A 23099-nucleotide genomic window follows, 5' to 3' on the forward strand; every position below is an offset into this window, starting at 1 on the left:
ATCCTCGAATCTGCCAAGACAAAAAAAGAACCAACAATTTAAGCAACAGTCCATACGCAAAAACAAGAAACTTCCAATGAATTAAAACACCAGTCCAAAAAAAAAGGGAATTCATTATTTACTTTCGCCCAATCAATCTCTTCACATCAAAGACAGTCCTCTCGGGATTAACAGCCGCCTGGTTCTTAGCAGCCTCGCCAATGAGCCTCTCATTGTCAGTGAAACCAACCCACGAAGGTGTAATACGGTTTCCTTGGTCATTGGCAATGATCTCAACATGACCATTCTTGTAAACACCAACACATGAGTAAGTAGTACCAAGATCTATCCCAATCACCGTTCCCAACTTGGTTGCCTCTTCTTTAGCAGTTGAAAACGCAAATAAACATCCTGAAAACATACACATATATATATATATATTCCATCAGTCAATAATCGAATATACATACATATACTAATAACAAACCATAAGATAATTTTCACACCACATTATACAGTAAACGAATCATTATCAAACAAATATCTTAAGATCGTGATTAGAGTATCAATCTAATACTGAAGATCTTAAAACTATAATCCACCAAATCTCGCAAATACAAATCGTCAACAACCTAACGAATTCAAACCACATTATCCAGTAAACGAATCATTATTGAACCAATCGCGATTAGAGTATCGATCTAATACTGAAGATCGCACAACTGCACAGGAACAACGATATGATACTCAAATCGAAGAGAACAAAGACACTTAGATCTGAGAGATCGCTCACCGAAGAAGATGATCGCGAGCACAACGGTGCCGTTTGCTCCGAATGAGCGAGCCATAGCGAATGCTTTGTGTGTTCGAGCTCTCTTTGGATCTCACTTTTTTTTCCCTTCGTCGTGGCTTCTTTTTATTTAATTTTAGTTATAGTTACTTCGTTGGGAGCTTTTTATATAGGGGTAGTCTCCGGAGGCGCTTTTTATGGGAAGACCACGAAACGTAGACTTATGTCATCCACGATTACGTGGACCAATGATATTGCGGCTATCTGTCGCACTAGCCAATCAGATCGGATCTTGTGTTGGAGTTATCCTGGCCGTTGGTTACTTGCTAGTCCTATGTTTCTATTTCGTTCTAGAGAATGGGCTTTCTTTCCTTTTTTGGGCCCAGTCTCGAGTCGCTTCTATTTTCAGAAATATTTACATGTTTATGTTTTTTTTACTGTGAGAACAAAATGTTTATATGTTGTTCTGATGATCATTATGGACTAATTAAGGACCAAGGCAAATTAATCAATTTCACATATTAGTCTTTTTTAAAGAAAAATTTGGACTTTTGTTTTTTTTTTTTTTGTCATCAAACATACAGACTCATATTGACTCTGTACACCAAACCGGTAGCTCGGCATCCATGTGAATGACAAAAGACAATTGTTGTCTGGCACTGCGTGCTAAACGATCCGCCCTTGAATTTTCCGTCCTTGGTACATAGATGAGCTGTGAGCTATGGAAACTACTTTGTAAGCTTCTGATATCCTCCAGATAACTTGCGAACGCCGGCCACTCTTCTGGTTCCGAAACCATCTTCACCAACTGAGAACAATCCGTTGCAAATGTAATCTGAAACTGACGTAAATTCCTCATACATTCCATTGCCCAAATCAATGCTTCTACCTCCGAGTGAAGGGGAGATATACTTGTCCGAACATTTCGTGCCCTCATTAATCTCTCATATCCTTCTAGAGTACTGTACTATTCTTGTCCCGAGAAAGAGTCTTTATCCTTCCTCGAACCATCTGTGAAGCACCATCTCCCTGAAATTGAAAGAGGCTGATATGCTTGTTGTGGTATAGTGTGTCGGATAGTCAACTTTTGGGCCGCAGCCCACATAGTAGCCTCCGTTTCAGCCAGTTTTAGTGTATCCATGGCATCAACATCCAGGTTACTAAAGACTTTACTGTTCTTTGTTTTCCTGACTTTACTTTTGTTTTTTATTTTGTACTTTTGTTTTTTATTTTGTGTGTGTCATCACGGACCATTGCTAATTTTCTCTGTTTCTTTTTCGTTCTAGAACATTAATAACTGCTAGTATTTGAATGTTTTTTTTTTTTTTTGACAAAAGTATTTGAATGTTATGACATATAAATAGTCCAAAATAGGAAGAGATTATATACCAAAAGAGAAAAAAAATCAGCCTTATATAGTTGAGGTGAAAATCCAAAAAGGAAATAACTCAACTCGGATTTTTGGACCAAACTCGAATCAGATTAATTTAATTTCTAACTTTTACTATTCCATTAACATAAATTCTTTTTGCACAAAAATAAACCTACCTACAGATCCTTTTCATTTCTCACGTGCGTCATTTAGGAATGTCCTTTGCCGACAGTTTCTCAGTGGTTAATACACCAGTACACAGATACCCGTTGGTACATACTAGTACCTATCATATTTTCTACATTTATCTTAGGAATCTCACGCTTATTGTGTATCTTTTCAACATTTATATTTTGTTCCTGATGTTCATGAACTATTCCGTACTTAGCAATAACTTTTCATTTTCACCAAAATAGACTGAGTAATGCATACATATGTATTAACCCTTGTTCGGAAACTCGCTAGGAGTTACGCGTGCGGTACATCCGGGCCTAGCGATTTTTTGAAAAATCGGAAAAAATTCGGGGAGTACGCGGGGAGGAATTTTTGTATTTTTATACGTATAATATTATGTTTATACATATAATACAAACATTTAGGTATAAATACATGTATATTTTTAAAAATTTGTTATTGTATTAATGTTATGGATTATATTTTGGGTTTGGTCATCAGCTTGTATATAGACAATGTACCACGAACTTCAATACTTATTAACATATAACTACAATTATTCAAAGCTACGAAGGTGATTAAACAAATAAAAAATATCATATATCTATAGTTTAACACTTCAACTACCTATGTTAGATTTATTAAAAGATATGTTTCATGGAAAAAATTAAACTAATCACATTTTTTATCATGTATATAATTTTTAAACAAAAAACAACGTTTGATAGGAGGCTTATCCAAAGCCTAACACAAGTTACCAAGTTTGTTTAAACCCATCTAAAACCCAGTAAGAAAACACAGCAAAACACGACAGCAAAAAAAGAAATAGAAAAAGAGACACGTCAATATCTCAACATCCCACATCGCTTATGATAAAAATTCTGAAGGCAATCAACTAGTATAAATAAGGTATGATCTCTTCTCTTCCTAAGTAAAACATGATTCTATTAAGCCTTGGCCCACTTGTTTGATTGGGCCAAAAATTAATTGAGTAAAAGTCGGTTATTAATCCGATTTTTAAGCGTTTTATTAGACTAAACGGTCGATTAATTATGTGGCGCATAATTATGCCGAGTTGGTCTTAATCGCGGCGGTTGGCTTGCGTTTAACGTTTTAGCGGCCGCAAACGCGGCTACTCGGCCGCGTTTTTGAACAAGGGTATTAACGCACGAGTAAATAAAGTTGTGTTCCTTCCTGACATTTCAATAGGGTTCTGAGACTTTGACTCCAGTGAAAAAGACAGATCTGATAACAAGCACTACGGTGTAAATATAGTCGATCCTTGGATTTCACTCAAATCATGTGATGGTCCATGTTCCTGGTTCAGAATTGATGTCCTGTATAAGTCTCATGGATTAGGTCAGATTTTTTTGTAACTTTATGGTTTATAAGAGACGTTTCATCCTGGCTGTAAGTAGAATAATGTATTTTCTTGGTGGTTAAAAAAATGATGGACAATTAGTTAAGTGTAGATAACTCTTGAATGTTCCTAGAAAATACTCCTTCCGTTTCACAATAGATGAAGTTTTAGGAAGTTTTGATGTTTCAAAATACATGATGTTTTCAACTTTCAATGTTACTTTTTACTTTATTAAAAACTGTATAACCAATCATACTCAACAGTGTCTTTTGTAATTAGCTAAATAGTTTTAAATTTATATTTTAATCATACTTTTTAAAATAAATAACAAATTTCTTAATAATTGTGCATAGCCTAAAACATCAAGTATTATGAAACGGAGAGAGTACTAGATTGTGCATCATTATCTTTGTGATTGGTGTTTGGCAATTAAACTCTCCAGGCTGTTGGGACTTTAACTTAATTCTAAAGCCATTTTCAGTCAGGCGTTTAAACTCTCTAAATTCATAAAAACTTTCTTTAAAATTTTCACAGTTAAAATAACTGATTTCACTTTTCTGCGTAGTTTATTTTCTTAAAGCCACAATTCCATGTTTTTAAACATTTCTAAAGCTACATCAGAACATTTTAAAAGGTAAAAGTTTTAACAGCCAGTTTAAATTTAAAAGTCATGTCTTCAAAGTCTCAATCAATCGGATCCTAAAAATCTTCGAGATGGTTGATCAAAAAAAAAAAATTCTTCGAGATCCAGTAAAAATTGGCTAATAAAAATCGAAGTCGAGAAAAAAAGAAAAACAAAGTAGGGTCCAATAGGGACAGCCATTGCCTTGGAATCGTATGAAATCTGATGGACAGTGTAGAGGCCCAACAGCCCATCGCCAGCTGGATTTCTTTTAACAGTGGGTCCCCTCTTCGATCCGTTCTCCCAAAACTCACGTGACCACTCCCCCCATCTTTCTTCACTATCTCCCTCCTTCCCACGTGACCTCCTCTCTCTTTCTTCTTCTTCGCTCCTTCATTCATCTGTCAGAAGAAGAGCCCTCTCTCAGATATGCTCTGTATCCTCATTGCTATCGTCGGTATAATCGATTCTCCTCGATCCTTCCTCATTCTCTTTGGTTTTTTGTTTCCTTTACAATTTCTCTCCTCGATCCCATTCCATATTAATCGTCTTTCAATTTCAGTTAGGTTTGTGTTCGATTTTGTTGAATTCGTTACTCCTACAATTATAGATGAATACGTTATTCTTTGAATTAGGTATCTGCAATTTGATTGGTTAGGAGATTACGAGAGGTTTCATTAGTGTTTCTTGTTAGACTTCAGACATTCGTAATAATGTCATGAAATTAAGATGATTTATTTAGCTTCTCTTCATCAATGTGTGATGAAGTGTACTACCTTTTGTGCGGATTTTTTTTTGAGGTTATTCTCGAATCTTTTCTAGTGATAATTGATTATTGTGGGGCCAATGGTGGAGTAATAACGAATTGATGTCATAAAGTTGCTTGCTTTACTTACGATACAGTCTTCTTGGTTTGCTCATTTTTTAATACCAATCCGGTGGGCAAACAAAACTAAACCTTTGTTTTAAAGCCCATGTTATTTTGCTGTCTGCTAGTTTTACCTGCCTTACAAGGTTACATATTCTTTTTTTTTCTTATCTAGTGCAGAAACAAGTGCAGAAACAAGAGCAGATGGGTCAGACTCTACACCAATCAGAACCTTGTTCTCGATTTAGACAGCCTCTTATGGGGTAAAGAGACATACCTTGATAAATTATCTGAAAGATGGAAGAGAGAGGAGATGAATCATTATCTTCAGAACTTGCGGAAAGGGTTAAGTTGCTTTCTGTTGAATCTCAAGGTGAGGGTTTGAGTAGGGAGTCTCCTCCTAGGAGTGTTGAGCAGGATGTCTCTCCAGGTCAAAGAGCATCACAGCTTCTTTGGGATACTGGAATGCTTTGTGAACCCATTCCTAATGGTTTTTACTCTGTTGTTCCGGTGAGCAGTTATTATTTTTCTTATTATCAGGAAGATACAGCTTCTAATGTGAATTTTTATTTTTATTTTTGCTGCAGGACAAGAGAGTAAAGGAACTATATAATAGACTACCTACTCCGAGTGAGCTTCATGCTTTGGGAGAGGAAGGTGTCAGAATTGAAGTCATTCTTGTTGATTTTCACAAGGATAAGAAGCTCGCCATGCTTAAACAGTTGATCAATACACTTGTCAGCGGCTCAAATCCTGCTTCGATGATCAAGAAAATAGCTGGAACTGTAGGAACTCTCTTAAGTTACTTTTCTCTCTTTGTCACAGTTCTTGGGCATTTATTCATTTATCTTTAAACAGGTGTCTGACTTTTACAAGCGTCCTACACTGGAAAGCCCTTCAAAGCTTGCTCTGGAGGAGAATGCCTTCTTGTTTGAAAACCATGGTGCTCAGTTGCTTGGCCAAATTAAGCGTGGGTGCTGTCGAGCCCGGGCGATTTTGTTCAAAGTTTTAGCTGATACTGTAGGACTTGAAAGTCGCCTGGTGGTGGTGAGCCTCAACTTCTACTGTTTCATCCTGTTTAATTTTGTGCTATTTGTCTCTAACAAATCAACCTTCTCTTATATGAGCAGGGTCTGCCTAATGATGGGACTGTGGATTGCATGGACTCTAACAAACACATGTCTGTTATAGTCGTGCTGAACTCCGTTGAACTACTAGTCGATCTAATCCGTTTTCCTGGTCAGTTGGTGCCTCGATCAGCCAAGGCAATTTTCATGTCACACATCACACCTTCTGGAGAGAGTGATTCTGCAGAAAACGACTCTTGTGATTCGCCTTTGGAGCCCAATAGTCCTTTATACGAGAGAAGAGATCTTGAGAGGTCAGCTTTCCGTTGTGTGATATTCTTGCTAAACCATTTTTTATAGTCAGATCATTCTAGACGCATCTCTTGTTTATATGCTTCCCCGGGAGTGATGAACCGTTTCCTATGTTACAGTACAGAAAAAGATGAAAAAGGATATCCAAATGCATCATTGCATAATTTGATGCTTAGACCTGCTACAGCCATTGAAAGAAAATTGAGGTACCTGTGACATATATTTCTGACGAGTTGTATCTTTAATGGTGGGTTTATGATAGAAATGTTCTCTTTTTTTTTGCCTTCAGTAACACCTCACATAGTGAACCAAATATTGCCACTGTGTTCTGGAGACGTAGCCGCAGAAAAGTGATTGCTGAACAGAGAACAGCTAGCTCGAGGTTTTTCCGTGCTCTTTTTAGCTTGGGTTATAGTTAATAGAAAATAAATTACACAAATCATTACATTGACGACTCTGTACGAGTTATTTGAAGCGTGCCTTTCTTTGACTTTCTTTATACTTAACTGATAAAAGTCGGCAATCTGTTACATTTGCAGCCCAGAACACCCATCTATGCGATCACGTGGACGATCTATGTTGAGTACTGGTAGGCACTCATTTAGGGATTACTCGGGTGATGCATCTCCTTCAAGGTAGCTCATTTTTACATTAGTGCATACCAAATTCTTCAGCCTTTTCCATAACATCTAGTCAGCATGTTTGACTGGACATTCCAGTATAGTTAGTTGCTTATTCAACTCTTAGCTAGATTTTCGATATTTGCTCACATATTTTAAAATCAACGTATGATGCTGTGGTTGCAGACCCTAAGCTTTACTATTACTAGTCTTGCATTGTTTATCAGAATTCTGATCTGACTATTACTAGATGCCTAGAGAAATATGTATATTTGATTGGCTGTCCAAACAACTTTTTAATATGTTTTATCTTTTTTAACAGTTCATCCACATTAGAAATTCGTAAAACTAGACGACGAAGTTTCAGGATGACACCGGAGATTGGGGATGACATTGCAAGGTTGGTATCCTCAACCGTGTGCACTGTTTCTTCTTTCGTCGTTTAGAAGCATTTGTTTAATTATCAGCTTGCATATTAAAGGATCTTTATTCGAATTTGTTCTGTTAATCTAAGTTGAAAATCTTTAATCATCTTAACAACTTTCATTATATCACATGAAATTACGGCATGAGCCCTCTAGAATAAAAAAGAAACTGTTATCTGCAAACTCTTAGATGCTTTAGGTGTCTGTAGGATGGTGGTGTACTAATGTGATTAACATGAAACTATTTTTTTCACTCTCATTGCCACAAAAGCCGTAAACCACGTAACGGCACTCCTTCTAACTTTGTTATAAAAAGTACAGAGAATTGTGAGAAAAAAACTCATTAAGAGTTAGCTGTGGCACTATGATTTTCTTGTGTTTGACTTCGATGTTACAAATTTTTGAAGCGCTGTACGAGAAATGTATGAGAAATCAAAGCAAGCCCGTCTCTTGCATGGCCGAGAGGATGGAAACAGCTCAGGCATCAATAAAAATGTAAGTTGGGGATCTTTGTGTGACTATTGTGTTGTACAGTTCTTTTCCCATAGGTCATTGCACTAAAGAAAAGTTTAATCTATTGGCTCCTACCTCTATAAACTCTTGTGCTTTCTTCGGTTGTGATTTCCCAGGTGTCTGGCCTCCATCTTGATGATGTGTTAAATTCGAAGAAGACAATGTCGTTGCCATCATCCCCTCATGCGTACAGGAGTCAAGGATTCGGACGGAGAGGGCCTTCAGATTTTGCCGTGAAGGATACGTGGAATAAAGTGGTTGAGTCTTCCACATTGCAGAATCAGCCTTTGTTACCCTATCAAGAATGGGACATTGACTTCTCAGAGCTGACTGTTGGAACTCGGGTGGGGATTGGTAAGCTGCTCTAAATTTACTACTATCTTTGATATAGACAATACAGTTCTTAGTTCATTTTCAATTACTTTAGCTTTGTAGTATAAAGGATCATTGTTTTATGTTTTTCATCTATAGGATTTTTTGGTGAAGTTTTCCGTGGAGTGTGGAACGGGACAGATGTTGCTATCAAATTGTTTCTGGAGCAAGATCTTACTGCTGAAAACATGGAAGATTTCTGCAATGAGATATCGATTCTCAGGTACCTTGTTATCAATTGCTTTGGTTATTCTTGGATCAATCCATGTATACATGATTACATGTACTAACTATTTTGCATGTTTGCTCGGGCATTGTGGTTCTTCTCTCTTCAGCCGAGTTCGCCACCCAAATGGTGATTTTTGTTTTCCTCATTACTCTAGCTTCTCTCATGTCATGTTTATTAAGTAATATGTAGAGACATGTCTGGGATTATTTTCTTAGTTTACCTTTATCAGACAAGTTGTGATCTATGATTTTGCAGTTGTTCTATTTCTGGGTGCCTGCACAAAACCTCCGCGTTTATCCATGATCACGGAATACATGGAGCTGGGATCTTTGTATTATTTGATCCACATGAGTGGTCAGAAGAAGAAACTTAGCTGGCACAGAAGGCTCAGGATGCTAAGAGACATCTGCAGGTACATAGCGCTTGCTTATAATGTTACCAATTTTATGTGCTCTGCCTTCGATGCTCAAAGTGTGGATCATGGTTTGTGAATCTGAGGATTAGTTATTCACTGCTTGAGGCTTATTATGTCATCTTTATTTTTAGTTGATAGTTCCTTATAAGTACTATATTTTAATGGAGTGAACAATCTTGATTTGTCTCACTCTAACATAAGAAACAAGAGCATCTTATACATATTTCCCTAGATAGTATATTTCAAACTACATATTGCTGGTTTGTATCTTTAATTTTGATGCTTAAGGGGCTTGATGTGCATACACCGGATGAAAGTAGTTCACCGTGACCTAAAAAGTGCCAACTGTCTCGTGGACAAACATTGGACAGTCAAGATCTGTGATTTTGGGCTGTCGAGGATAATGACTGATGAAAACATGAAGGACACTTCATCTGCTGGTACACCAGAGTGGATGGCTCCAGAGCTCATCCGCAACGAACCTTTTACGGAGAAATGTGATATCTTTAGTCTTGGTGTCATAATGTGGGAGCTCTCTACACTACGTAAACCATGGGAAGGTGTTCCACCTGAGAAGGTACAATATGCTGTGCCATGATTCTTCTAGCGATGTTCATTCTCTTACATTTAACTACTTTTTCAGTGTATGTGAATTGGACTGATTGTTGAAAGGCTGTTTCTTAGGTCATCTTTGCTGTTGCGCATGAACGGTCACGTCTTGAGATTCCTGATGGTCCACTGAGCAAACTAATTGCAGGTTCGATGTTGTTATACGCCATATTTTCTTGAACATCTGATTCTTCTTTTCGTTTGTTCTCTCATAACATTCAACTGTTACAGTCTGAGATATGTTGCCATGTTTTCTCTGTAGATTGTTGGGCAGAGCCTCAGGAACGCCCGAATTGTGAAGAGATACTTAGAGGCTTGCTAGATTGTGAGTATACACTGTGTTAGCACCACTTCTCTGTGGTGGGATATGAGCCGAAGGAGTTTTAGCTCAAAAAGCAGCCCAGGTTCTTTTCGATCTCTGCTACTAAATTAACTTGAGTGGCTTAACGTTTAAGATCATGCGAGCTTCAAGGCTCTATTGAGAAAAATTCTCAGTTCAGTTTTGATAGAGGCACCAAATGTAGACAATACCAAGCAGTGTCATGGTCTCACAGGCAGTGTTTTTGGTTATTAAAGAGCATTATGGTCTATTTCAAGAAAATATATATATATATATATATGTAATGCTATTCTTATTGGGAAAAATAAAGAGCTCTTTGATATGTAATCACTTCGTTCATCCATCCATTATCTTCTAAACAAAGATGAAATTAGCAAGTGTGATGCATATGCTGCTGCTGACAAACACCTCATAATAAACAGAACAATAATAACTAATAAGTGAGCAATAACAAGTCAGAACTTAAAACAAATTAATTACCATCTAAATGGAGTTTATGAAAAGAAATAAGCTATCATCCACAAAACTTGCATCTCTCAATCTGAGTTATCATCCCAAGCAAGCAAAACATAGACCAACTAAACTACGGAACTTATAGGACACGTTACCTTAACATTATATGCCTGGTTCTCGACTAATTCAGATATATTTAGGGTTATTTAATTTCTTGTGAAGGACGAAGACACGTGGAAGTTTTGCAGTGAGAGAGAGGTGGGTTTCTTCACCGTTGATGGGAGAAGCGCTTACTCTACTAACTGGTCTACTCAAGTGCAGAGAATTAAATGTTCAAGAGCTTAGGTCATTAAGAATGGGAACAATATAACAGAGATATATGGAGTTGTCGCTGACATACTCTGTTTAGTGTCTGAATTTTCTTTAGTGTCTTTTGTTTGGATTGCGAGAGAGAAAAACAGACAAGCTGATGAGCTTTCAAAACAGATTCTAGATGTTAATAAGTCTTTATGACCTCCACCTAATTTTAATTGAATGAAGTTGTTGTGTTTAAAAAAAAAAAAAATTCTTGTGATATTATTATCTAGTGGGGACACTACTGAGAGTCATATGCAAAATGAAATCGGTGGTCCACTTTCAGTTACATGCATGTATGTTTCATGATTACATTGCACCATAAACATTTACATGATTCTTCCCTATATAAATGATCCATCACTCTTCTTCTCTTAGTTCTACACAGAAGCAGAGTAAAACAAAAAAACTCAAAATAAATCAAAAATGGAAGCCAAAGTGATTTCTTGCACTACTTTTGGAGAAGACAAGGTCATAAAGATTGTTGTTTCGAGCCATCGTGCAGTCACCAACTACAAACCTGGAGAAAACGAAACGACCGTTGTTGTTGCCGATGATACTTGCTCCAAGAAAGATGTTGAAGAGATTAAGAAGACTTGTGAGAAGCTCGATTATGTTTACGAAGGAAGACTTCACGAAGATTACGCTCAGACCAACATTGGACCTGGTTTGGTCTGAAACTTAAAGAGTTAAAGTTAACTCTCTATGCTTTACTTCACTTTCGTTTAAGTACTTTAATTTCTTTTATGCATTTTGATTTCTATGTTCTAAGCTATCTCTTGCATTTTGCAGTTATGAATGAGTTTTATATGTGAGTTTATTAGTTACATTTTCTTACAACACTGACTTTGACCTGATCACTGGCCTTAACACAGAACAAAACTAACTTGTTATAAAAACTGAAGTTGGTGCTTTTAGACATCGGTTTTTTTAGTAGAAATGGATATGGCTTCTTCTATAGCTTGAAAGAACGTAGCAATTTTGTAAGTAAAGAACCCAACCAACATTAGTATCAACCCATATTCAGGAACAAGTATTCTGCCAAACATATTCAAAAAGTAAATCTGATTGATGAAACACAGTTAGTTGCAATGAAAAGATATGATAATGGAGAAGAAAGAAAAGGCTTACACGTTCCATCTATTGACTATCATAACCAACACAGCCGGTACTAGTTACCGTGTCTGTCCAGCTGCCCCTCTATGGCTCTATCAGATCAATCCAGCCAAGAAAGAAATGACAAATGTGAGTGAGCCTTCTCAAGAGGTAACAGGTACTACATAACTTCTCTGGCTCCATCTGCCATGGCATCTAACCAAGCATTCTCATGTAAGCTAATGAACCCATCAAGCCAGCACCAAAACTGTTAACAGAAGTCCGGATCAGATGATTTACAGTTATCTTGAGAGGTTTTGATGTTGTTTGCAGGAGAAATACAAACCTTAGTGTTATCTCTCTGGGGTGTATGAAATATAAGCTGAGACTAAACCTACACCACCAATTCCAACTGTGAGAAGCTTATTTTTCAACTGCAAAAAAAAAGAAAAAAAAAACAATCCAAAAAGAGTAAGAACCAAAGAGCTTATTATGATGATTAAAGAGTTTGATGCATATCAAACATGCCTTTCACGTGGAGGAGACTGATGTAGGAAAGATGTACTAGTTTTTCCTTTTTTATATTTTCCATTTTTTTGAGTTTTTCCTTTTTTGTTTTCAAGTTTGGTTTTTTCCTATTTTATGGTTGAGATCATTCTCTATATAAGGAGAGGTTCTAGGCTCTTGTAAGACACAAATTATTCTAATTGAGAGCTTTTATCTAATCTAGTGGATTTCCAGAGTTTTCTAACTTGAATTCGTTCTAGGTTTAGTGTTTGCTAATCCTAAAGTTGTCCGACTGCGTCAGAAGCAGAGTAAAAACAAAGACTCAAAGAAAAAAAATGGAAGCGAAAGTCATTTCTTGCACCACTTTTGGAAACGACAAGGTCGTAAAGATTGTTGTTTGGAGGCATCGTTCAGTCGCCAACTACAAACCTGAAGAAAACGAAACTACCGTTGTTGTTGCCGATGATACTTGCTCCGAGAAAGATGTTGAAGAGATTGAGAAGACTTGTGAGAAGCTCGATTATGTTTACGAAGGAAGACTTCACGTAGATTACGATCAGACCAACATTGGACCTGGTTTGGTCTGAAACTTAAAGAGTTAATAGGTTAACTCTCTATGTTTTACTTCACTTAGGTTTAAGTACTTTAATTTCTTTTATGCATTTTGATTTCTATGTAATGTTATCTGTTGGTGGTTTGCAGCTACGAATGAATTTATATTACATTTTCTTACAACACTGACTTTGACCTATCATTGGCCTTAACACAGAACAAATATAACTTTTTTTTTTAACACAGAACAAAACTAACTTGTTATATAAACTGAAGTTTAGTGCAATTACATCGTTTTATACTTTTATTTAGTAGAAAATGGAGACGGCTTCTTCTATAGCTTGAAAGAATGTAGATATTTTGTAAGAACCCAACCAACATTGGTATCAACTCCAAGTGCATGAATCCATACTGAGGAACAAGTATTCTGCCAAAAAAATTCAAAAAGTAAATCTGATTGATGAAACCAAGTTAGTTGCAATGAAAAGATATGGTAATGGACAAGAGAGAAAAGGCTTACGCTTTCCATCTATTGACTATCATAACCAACACAACCGGTACTAGTAACCGTGGCTGTGCAGCTGCACCTCTATCAGATATAGATCAATCCAGCCAAGAAGAAAAGACAAATGTGAGTGAGAGTCTTCTCAATATAGTTAAACCGAAATGAATTTGAATAGAAAGAGGTAACACGTACTTCTTCATAACTACTCTTGCACCATCTGCCATGGCATCTACAGTGTTACCAAGCATTCTCATGTAAGCTAATGAACCCATCAAGCCAGCACCAAAACTGTTAACAGAAGTTCCAACACAGATAGAATTATATTTATTTTGAGAGGTTTTGATGTTTTTTGTAGGAGAAAGACAAACCTAAGTGTTATCTCTGGTGTGTATGAAATACACTGTGAGAAGCTGTAGCTTATTTTTCAGCTGCAGAAAAACAATCCAAAAAGTCAAAGAGAGTAAAAACCGAAGTGTCGATGAATATTAAAGAGTTTCGTGCAAAACCAATGCGCTTTTCATGAGTGCTCAAACCGTAAAACAAGTAGCCATACCGTGAAAGGATGATTATCTAACGAATAGGAGGGTACCTTGTAATATTGTTCCCTGGATTCAGCAGCCAACACTTCTGGATCACCATGTGGCTGCCTCAGCTCCCAAAACATCACTTCCTGCAGCACAAATTATAAAAACCAAAGCAACGAATCAAGAAGGTGATTTTTCAATTCTGATCAATGTATCCAATGACCAAATGATACTTCCAAGTTTGGCGTGTAAGAGAGAAAAAAAAAGATTTGAAGAAAAGAGAGAACTAGTTTTTTTTTTGGTTTTAATACCATGCTAATATAAACATCTTACTCTTTATTAGTTATTATTATACATATCTATACTATTATTTGTAATATGATATTTTCGCTCTAAGATCCCACTTTAAAAATTAGAGCAGTTAATCTTGTTAATATCTTTAACAAACTATTCTTTTTGTTTCAATTTAGTTGCTGTTGTATATTAAAATCTTTATTTCAAATTAAGTATCTTTTTATGATTTTAACACAAAATTAATTAATTTTATATGATTTTTTTATTGGTTTAAATATGGGGGAAATTTGGAAAAATACCTTTACCTGAGATTATATTTTGAAAATTGCATTGTTTTTTTTTGAAAACTACACTTGTTTGAAGTTGAAATGACCAAATCATCCAATTTGAATGTCTATAATTATTCTAATATATACGCTAAAGATCTTAATAAAAAGATTTCAGAAATATTCTGTTTGGTTCTTTTTTTTTAACAAATACAACAATAATAGGATTTTTGTTGATTTTGGTCTCAAATCACATTGACTCAGTATGCATATAAATAAGTATATCTTACATTTCTTTTGATTAAACAAACGATGCCAATGCTTAAAAAATTAAAGATGCCCCATTAAATTGCCATCTCTTATGTATTGCTTACCAATAAGATGTTAACCCGAAACATTGTTCTCTTTATCATCGTTAAAAATATATGAGACCAAGCAATATAGAAAAACAAGAGTCACCTTAAAAATACAGAAAATATACTAGACCAGCTATATAGGTATACCTTCTAACTAACGTTAAGATATTTAAAAAAATAAAATAAATCAACAATACAACTGAAAAATAGCTAAACTCGAATAGCTTAATTTGTTGCTACCCAAACAAAAGCTCTTCAGATTTTCATCACAGTTGACCGCATTCTTGTTAGTAGGATTCTAAAAAAACAATCAGTCAGTAATACGAACGTTTTAGCCAATAATTAAATGATCACTTGTTCCGATTCGGATATTTTTGTCTTTATATACAACCATACACGTATTGATGGTATCTTTTCTCTTTTTGTTAGCACGTAATGGTTCAAATGAGAAATGATATAGTTGTGAACTTTGTACATATGTAACACAGAAGACTCTTGCAGTTTCATGGAAAAAAAATGATTTGGCTGTTGTTCATTAAGTAATGATGGTAATGTGTTCAATCCATTAATTTTCTACGCCATGAAGACACCACCAACATATAATTAATATACAATTATTTCAAAAATATATTTATCACAAACATAACAATAACAGTATTTTCAGATTTACGATTAGTTATTAATATTTGTAATTTTAATTTAATTAAGGATAAGAATGTCTTATCACAAATAATAAAGTGTAGTTTTCAAAAAAAGAGAAAATAAGTGTATTTTTCAAATTTGAAAACATAAATGGAGTATTTTTCAAATTATCCCATATATATGTTTAAATGTATGTAATGATGTTTTGATATTAAGAATATGTAAAATTAAATATTTTTTATTTATTTTGTGTGTATAAACCTAAAACAACAATTATAACAAAACGGAGGGAGTATTATATTTATTTAATTATTAGGTAGTTATGTAGTCAATTATAAATTAATAAATTAATTATTATAAAAATTTCAAAGATATACATATGATAATAATTATTCTTTGATATTATCTGATGATGATCATCACAAAGAATTATCTAAAAAATAAATAAATTAAAGTAATAAGATAAATCTAAGTATATATATATCGACTAAACAAAACAATATTGTTAGTATCTCAATTCTTTTTTAAGATTTTTCCAAAGTTATTAATTGTTTCTAAAGAAAGTCATACACGACTAGGAAACCAAATTATAACAAAATCTCCAATGAATGAGGAAAAAGGCCAAGTTTAACTAACAAAAATATAAAATAAAAACAAACAATTTCACTAATAAATATCCGAAGTGGACCAATCAAACATATTAAAATTGCAATCCTAAAACCATTCTAGTATGGGAAGCCTCCATCAAGTTGTATATAAACAAACACAAATCTACCTAATTCCATCTCTTTCTCATTGTTTTCTACCTCCGGATCAAGTAAAGAATCACAACCAATGATGAAGAATAGAATCATGACTTTGTTAATTGCGGCGTTGTCACTAATGGGATTAGCGCGTGCAACATCCTTTTACGAGGTTGGAGACACCAACGGATGGACGACAAAGATGGGCCTTGACTACTACAAGACATGGTCATCTTCAAAGACTTTCTATGTCGGAGATTCCCTCATCTTTCAATACAAACATCTCCACAACGTGTTGGAAGTGAGCTTCGAAGATTACGAGTCCTGCAACCCTAACTCCGCTCTGACCACATATCACTCCGAGTATGAACCGGTTAAGCTTAACAGAACCGGACACTATTACTTCATATGCGGTGTGCCTGGTCACTGTGAATCTGGTCAAAAGCTTGAGGTCCTAGTCGTGGCTCCTGCCTCTCTGCAGAATACTCCTGCCACAACAACTCAACAAAACAACTCATCTACTTCTAATTCAAACCCTAAACCTAATCCTACTTGTCCTGATCCTAAACCTGAGCCTTCACCGCCATGGGAGGATCCTCTTGAGGTTCTTCCAGTAGATGCTGCAACAATTGCATCACTTCCTCACAATGCAGCCTCAGACCCTTGTGTGTGGAGTGGGTTAAGCATCCTCTCCTTCCTTCTTTTACAAACCCTAGTTTTTCTTTAAAGATTTTATGTTTGTTTTATTTTTTTAGGGTTTTCTTTGAGATTTTTACGCTGGTTTTTTAATCATTATTGCTTATACTTAATGTTTAGTTAAATTTTTTCTTTGATCACTTCATGGATTAGTTTCAAATCTTTTTTTCTTTTCAATAGCATATTACACCTTAAACAAACTCGTCCTGTATAGAGAACAGATATTACCATCTTTGGAATTTATGAAAAATCTAATTTGAAGTTCTCACAAAGAACATGTGCAAATTGGAATGTGGAACTCAAGACCTGTTTTGGTCGTCAAATAGAATCAAGGGCCATCCACAGAACTCTTTGATGATACAACACTCTAACGAATCTATTTTCTTTCTGTTATTCAACAGAAGAATGTATCCTTATTGCGTATAAGTTATGAATCTATATAATCTGAGTATGTTCCCAGTACATACTCAATAATTTTCCTTTTTTGTAAGATTGTGACAAGAAAATGAGGCCAGAATCGAACAACCAACTAACTTTTACTAAAAAAACTGAACCGGAAAATAACCGGGGAAGGTTTAATTACTCTTTGGCTCGTTTGCTCTGTGATTTACGCTTGGTAACGTCCAGACATCTCTTCCTCAACCTAATCGTCTTTGGAGTAACCTGAACACATTTAAACCAATGAATAAGACGCCAGAAACAAAACGTTCCTCAAAGTTCATATGATTGGCGATTAACAATGTTACCTCAATAAGTTCATCTGAGGCAACGTATCCTATAGCTTCCTCAAGTGTCATCTGAATCGAAAAGCATTATCACAATACAAAGGGTAAGAACTTATACCATCAAGAAGAACGGTTCTCCTGTTGTCTCTTTCGATGTTGTGAGAAAAAGTCAAGCTAGAGAATAGGGTGGTACATACGAGGCGAGGTGGAGATAGCTTCACATTCTCGTCTTTGTTAACAGAGCGTATGTTGGTAAGCTCTTTGGCCTTAACCGGGTTAACCTGTGTAGTTTGCAAGGCAAGTGAATCCATGGTATTTTAAGTGTGGATGACTGATGAGCTGTGAGTCTAAATAACTTACATCAAGATCTGTATCTCGTGAGTGCTCACCAATAATCATGCCATCGTATGACTGTTAAAAGACAGAAAAAAACAGAACAAGATGCAGCATTAGCAAAGCATCCAACGCTCGAGAGGACCACATAAGTGTTCTTGTAACTACTAATAACTAAACCAATAAAGAAACAGAACATGTGTATTATATATTAACATATTTAGAAAGGTTCTCACGTCCAGTCCCGGAGACACAAAGAGAGTCCCACGAGCTTCTAAACCCATAAGTGAATGAGCTGTAATAGTTCCATATCCCATTGAAACCTGTTTCATCAAGAGATGCAAATTTTGAGTTATAACTTGAGAGAGCAGGGCACACACAATCAGCCATAAGACAATAAGATATAGATATGCACCAAAAAATGGTTAGATATTGAGTAACCCATAAACGTACCAACACTCCTTTCCTAACATTTCCAAGTGGACCTCGGTACTTTTCATACTCTGCAGGGACGAAATATACAACCGTTATCAAACTAGAGAAGAAATTAGCAACCGAATTGGAACAGATATGAAAGTACAAAAAGCTGCATACTCAGAAAAGCACGGTGCATGAACCCTGTTCCACGGGTATCGCTGCTAAACACACATCTGTACCCAACCAAACCTCTGTGGAACGCAAGTATCCTTTGGTTAAGTTTTCTTCAATGAGTATAATAAATCTAACTGAAGTCACTAAACTAACCTTGAAGGACAAGTTAAAGACAGTCTCGTCCTACCATCATTTCCAGGGACAGGACACATGTCAATAACTTCAGCACGCCTGTGGGAGAGAGCTTCCATCACTAATCCTACGTGCTCTTCGTTAATCTCGATAGTCACCTCTTCAATTGGTTCAAGCCTTTGTTTATCTTCAGTTTTGTACCTGAATCACATAGTAGAAACACTCAAAATCCAACTCTAACTATACAGCTGATGTAGCAATGTGGTGTAACTTATGCAAACGGAAAAGATGAAACTCACATGACTTTAGGTGGGGAGACGGAGAGCTCAAAACCTTCCCGTCTCATATTCTCAATCAAGATACCTATTAGTCACACGACGGAAGATTACTTCACCTTTGCGAGGAGAAATAGATACAACAGTTACATGTTTTCCGGACGTATTTTCATATTTATTTCCATCTTTACAGGTGAAGAAAATACAGATTGGAAAAGCACAAACCAAGTTGAAGTTCTCCTCTCCCTTGGACTTCAAATGACTCTGACAAGCCTGGAATGACGTTTATGGCAAGATTTGTTTCAGCTTCTGCCATTAGCCGGTCCCCAATTTTCCCTCCAGTTAACTGCATATGCATATTAGCAAAACCCCATCAAACATGTGCCAGACCCGGTTGGTCTACAACCGAATACACAGCATTTCTTCTAATATCGCTTGGTGGGGGGGGGAGGGGACAAATGGACAAATAAACTCAGAATGCTACCAACATATAGGTGAATTCAGATGTAAAGATGCAGCAAACCAGATAAATATGACTATATGAGGCTGCTAAAGTTTAAAGCAGAGTACAATGGCTAGAGCTACGTCTTGTTGCTAAAATAAAACATACTTGGGTGCCATCCCGACCAGCCAGAGGAGAGTCATTGACACCAAACGTCATAGAAATTGTCGGTGGATCCAGCTCAACTGAAGGGAGCGCGGTTGTGACCTGTAATACCAAAAAAAAAAGATAAAAAAAAAATTAGGTACCCATTCAAGCTGCCTAAACTTTCAAACAGTGCATCAGTGGATTTTGAGAAAGTTTTGTTGAATTCATAATTCACTTTTATATTTTCTAAAAATTAAATAGGGAAATGGTCTATCTGGATATTACCTCTGCACTAGCCACCGTGTGGCCTATTGATGGAGTTGTCAAACCAGCCATACAGATAATATCACCAGCTCCAGCGGCTTCAATTGAAACAACGGTTACCTTTCTTTTTCATTAGCTTCACCACCTATGAGAAAAGATGTCTGTATCTGCTTAGATGAGACATCAAAACACAACTGAAAAAGCTATGTAAAGACAAACCTTTGCTTCTTCTATTTTCTCGGAGCCTGAATCAGTTTTGCGTAGTCCACTGACTTTGTCGCCAACACGGACAACTCCAGAAGATACTCTTCCAGTTAATATTCGCCCCAGATAGTAGTCCTTTTCCATCATTGAAACCTGGTAACTCACAAGTGAAAAATGTTTGTAAAATTCTATCGCCAAAGGCTTTAAAGCAGTTCAGACATTTATTAACCCCTCAAGATAGCAGTTACAAACATTTGAATATCTTCCAAACTTGGCATTATAATCTACACAGCTCATACATTCAGAAAAGGAAATCTGAAGATCACAAAAAAAAACTCTGAATTTTATTCCAAATAAATTCCAACCAAAGTCAAGGCAATTAGTTTGTCAATCCTTATAGCTTTCTTGTGATTTAGTGGCGGATATCGTTGCATCTAATTCTTCTAAACTCACATGTGTACTTATTCAAAGTTCAACAGGTATTTAGCTGAAATTGTTTTAGTCTAACAAAATTCAATGATCAGCTATACTATATAGGACAATCAGAAAATTGAAAGAACGTTGCATATGCAATATTGGCCATCCCAAGTCCAGAATTCATTAGCAGGAATTTTCAATTACCAGCATCAGAAATGGCGCATCAAGGTCTGCTTTTGGTGGGGGAACATGTTTTACTACAGCATCAAGCAACTGTGACATATTCCTCTCATCTGCAGGAGGTTCTTTGGTGAAGGTAGAAGATGCCCACCCTTCTTTTGCCGAGGCATAAAGCACAGGAAAATCTAGTTGTTCCTCTGTAGTAAACGAGAAAAGACATAAATATCGATTAAGTCCAAAAAAATTACTAGTAATCATTGGCAAACTAAATAAGAAACTGATAAATTAATTTTACCTGTAGCACCAAGATTTGCAAAAAGATCAAACACCAAACTCTCCACTTCATCACACCTTTCTTCTGATACTGGCATAGGAAAATAAATAAAGGATGAGAGAAAAACTTTACTAAAGAAAGGAGATTACTAAAAGAAAAAGTGAATGAAAATTTATACCTGAAGGTCGATCAACTTTGTTTAAGAGAAGAATAGGGCGTAGACCATACTTCAAGGCCTTAGCAAGAACAAACTTAGTCTGTGCAAGAGGGCCTTCTCCAGCATCAACAACTAATATAGCTCCTTCAACCATACCAACGACTCGTTCCACCTACATTCCAAATATACCATATATAGTCATCTCAGGGGGTACATAAAAACAAAGCCTAAACTTTCCAACAATTATCTATTACTAATTGTATTTTGTCAAAGAAAAAGCATGTTCCTCCTGGAATCTAATTCAGTTCATCGAATATATATATACGGATTTTGATATGTAACTCTGCTGAAATTGAGCATGAGAATCAATACTAGGCTAGCTTATCAGAGATCAGTCTCACAGACCTCCCCACCAAAATCTGCGTGACCAGGTGTGTCAACCATGTTGAGTTCATTGTCTTTCCAAAACACAGATGTCACCTATCAGGAAAATTTTACATAAAACTTCAGCTGTTATGTTACATTGTAATGAAAGCAAGGAAACAATAAAAATAAACACTTTAAACAGAAAAAAAAGAATAAACACAACAATAGTCAAAAGACCATAGCTCAAAACCTTTACAGACAAAAGAACAGAACATAAAAGGGGAAGAATTAAAAAAAAAGACAGAAAGTCTTCGGCTTTGTAAGTCTACGGCCCCGAACCATTTTCAAAATTAGGAAGTAACCCTTAGCTCCAATTTCACAGAAAAGGCGAAACCTTTGAAGAAATAGTGATCCCTCGCTCACGCTCGAGGCTGATTGAATCCATTGCGCGCTCGTGAGGGATGTCGGCTCCACACTGACGGAGAAGCCGGTCCATGAGTGTGGTCTTCCCGTGATCGACATGAGCGATCACAGCCACGTTCCGGAGTCTATTAGGATCGAGCGAGCTGTTAGGAGGAGCTCCGGTGGCAGCAGAGAAGGCTCGAAAGTGGGAGAGAGAGTGTCCGAATTTGAGATGGGAAGAGAAGGATGTTCGAGTGGTGTTTGACCAGAGAGATCGAAGCAGAGGCCCCGCCATCCCTCTCTCTCCTCTCTCTGTCTGAACGTAAAATGAGTGTGATTAGAGGTTTTAGGACATCTTCAAATCTCAGCCGTTAGAAGACAAAAGGGTTTCTCTCTTTTGATGTTATTTGCAATGTTGTATACGAACTCTTTCAAAATCCTCGTAATTCTCCGTAGGTTTTCAATTGACTTTACTGCACCTCACACAATTGATAGGTCATGTTCGTCTGCATGTTGCCTACTTCTGAAGGAGACTGCAATTTTTCCTAATATTTAGTTGTTGATTTTATTTATTGACTTGCAATCACGACTTTTGTTAGTTGCACAATCAGTCCAGTTAAGTACTGGAATGTCGATGGAATCATTACCTGTACGCTATCTTGGAATCCCTCTCTGCATAAAAATATTCACTTTGTTAAAGCCATGTATGAAATATCCAAGCCACTAATCCATTCATGGTTCAAGGAAACATTAAAAAGTTTATTGGCTTGATTGATGAGATATTAGCCGAGAAAGAAGATGGTCTCTTGATAGAGCCTTCATTAATTATGGACCAACTCTGTACTATTAAGGACAACCATGACATGTCAGTATGGACGACCAATACTTGACAGAATAGATGACCAGAAAGGGTTTCAACCACAAGCTATCAGTTTATTCGGGATATAAGCTCAAAATAGAAGATGAAGGTGAGGTGGAAATGGAAACAATGGAGACATTTACATCAACCAAAATGGGTTTAAAGAGCAACATGGACGAAACGAAATCAAGATTGGATAAGGCTAATAGAAAGATGGTAGAAAAAGGCTTTTATCGGCATAAGACGAAGAAGAAAAATCAGTCTATTTAGTTCAAGA

At 36.3% G+C, this 23099-nt stretch overlaps 5 protein-coding genes across 8 annotated transcripts; 4 read left to right on the forward strand and 1 right to left on the reverse strand.

Moving 5' to 3' along the window:
- Positions 1-4601: 4601 nt before the first annotated feature.
- LOC108847037 (serine/threonine-protein kinase EDR1) lies at positions 4602-11037 on the forward strand. Of its 4 annotated transcripts, none has more exons than XR_001948867.2 (18): positions 4607-4754; positions 5341-5675; positions 5753-5950; positions 6024-6212; positions 6296-6546; positions 6664-6750; positions 6834-6926; positions 7084-7179; positions 7487-7564; positions 7997-8084; positions 8219-8456; positions 8574-8697; positions 8810-8829; positions 8959-9115; positions 9407-9695; positions 9803-9875; positions 9990-10131; positions 10721-11037. XR_001948867.2 is itself a non-coding variant. In XM_018620205.2 (17 exons), the coding sequence occupies exons 2-17, from the start codon at positions 5463-5465 to the stop codon at positions 10070-10072; spliced, it is 2277 nt and encodes a 758-aa protein (XP_018475707.1). In that variant the 5' UTR covers positions 4602-4754; positions 5346-5462; the 3' UTR covers positions 10073-10317. The 4 variants fall into 4 exon arrangements, 2 of the variants coding, with proteins under 2 accessions (XP_018475707.1, XP_018475706.1); XR_001948866.2 differs by having other exon boundaries at positions 10743-11037; XM_018620205.2 differs by lacking the exon at positions 10721-11037 and having other exon boundaries at positions 4602-4754; positions 5346-5675; positions 9990-10317.
- A 263-nt stretch (positions 11038-11300) lies between these two features.
- Positions 11301-11714, forward strand: LOC130504041 (oxysterol-binding protein-related protein 1B-like). The gene has a single exon (XM_056998612.1). The coding sequence runs from the start codon at positions 11301-11303 to the stop codon at positions 11550-11552; it is 252 nt and encodes an 83-aa protein (XP_056854592.1). The 3' UTR covers positions 11553-11714.
- An 81-nt stretch (positions 11715-11795) lies between these two features.
- Positions 11796-13238, forward strand: LOC130504042 (oxysterol-binding protein-related protein 1B-like). The gene has a single exon (XM_056998613.1). It carries the CDS (start codon positions 12812-12814, stop codon positions 13061-13063), a length of 252 nt encoding a protein of 83 aa, XP_056854593.1. The 5' UTR covers positions 11796-12811; the 3' UTR covers positions 13064-13238.
- A 3229-nt stretch (positions 13239-16467) lies between these two features.
- Positions 16468-17085, forward strand: LOC130504040 (blue copper protein-like). Its single transcript, XM_056998611.1, has one exon. The coding sequence runs from the start codon at positions 16468-16470 to the stop codon at positions 17083-17085; it is 618 nt and encodes a 205-aa protein (XP_056854591.1).
- Positions 17086-17345: 260 nt separating this feature from the next.
- On the reverse strand, positions 17346-22302 carry LOC108844057 (uncharacterized). Its single transcript, XM_018617256.2, is given in 19 exon segments — positions 17346-17717; positions 17801-17851; positions 17977-18060; positions 18140-18190; positions 18349-18435; positions 18566-18615; positions 18707-18780; positions 18857-19036; positions 19135-19198; positions 19336-19456; positions 19721-19819; positions 19985-20081; positions 20083-20108; positions 20183-20320; positions 20789-20961; positions 21060-21128; positions 21217-21367; positions 21601-21675; positions 21956-22302. Coding segments are annotated over 19 exon segments (1977 nt in total). The 5' UTR covers positions 22259-22302; the 3' UTR covers positions 17346-17633.
- Positions 22303-23099: the final 797 nt, after the last annotated feature.

Source organism: Raphanus sativus, unplaced genomic scaffold (assembly GCF_000801105.2).
Source record: "Raphanus sativus cultivar WK10039 unplaced genomic scaffold, ASM80110v3 Scaffold1323, whole genome shotgun sequence".
NCBI classification, from domain to species: Eukaryota; Viridiplantae; Streptophyta; class Magnoliopsida; order Brassicales; family Brassicaceae; genus Raphanus; species Raphanus sativus.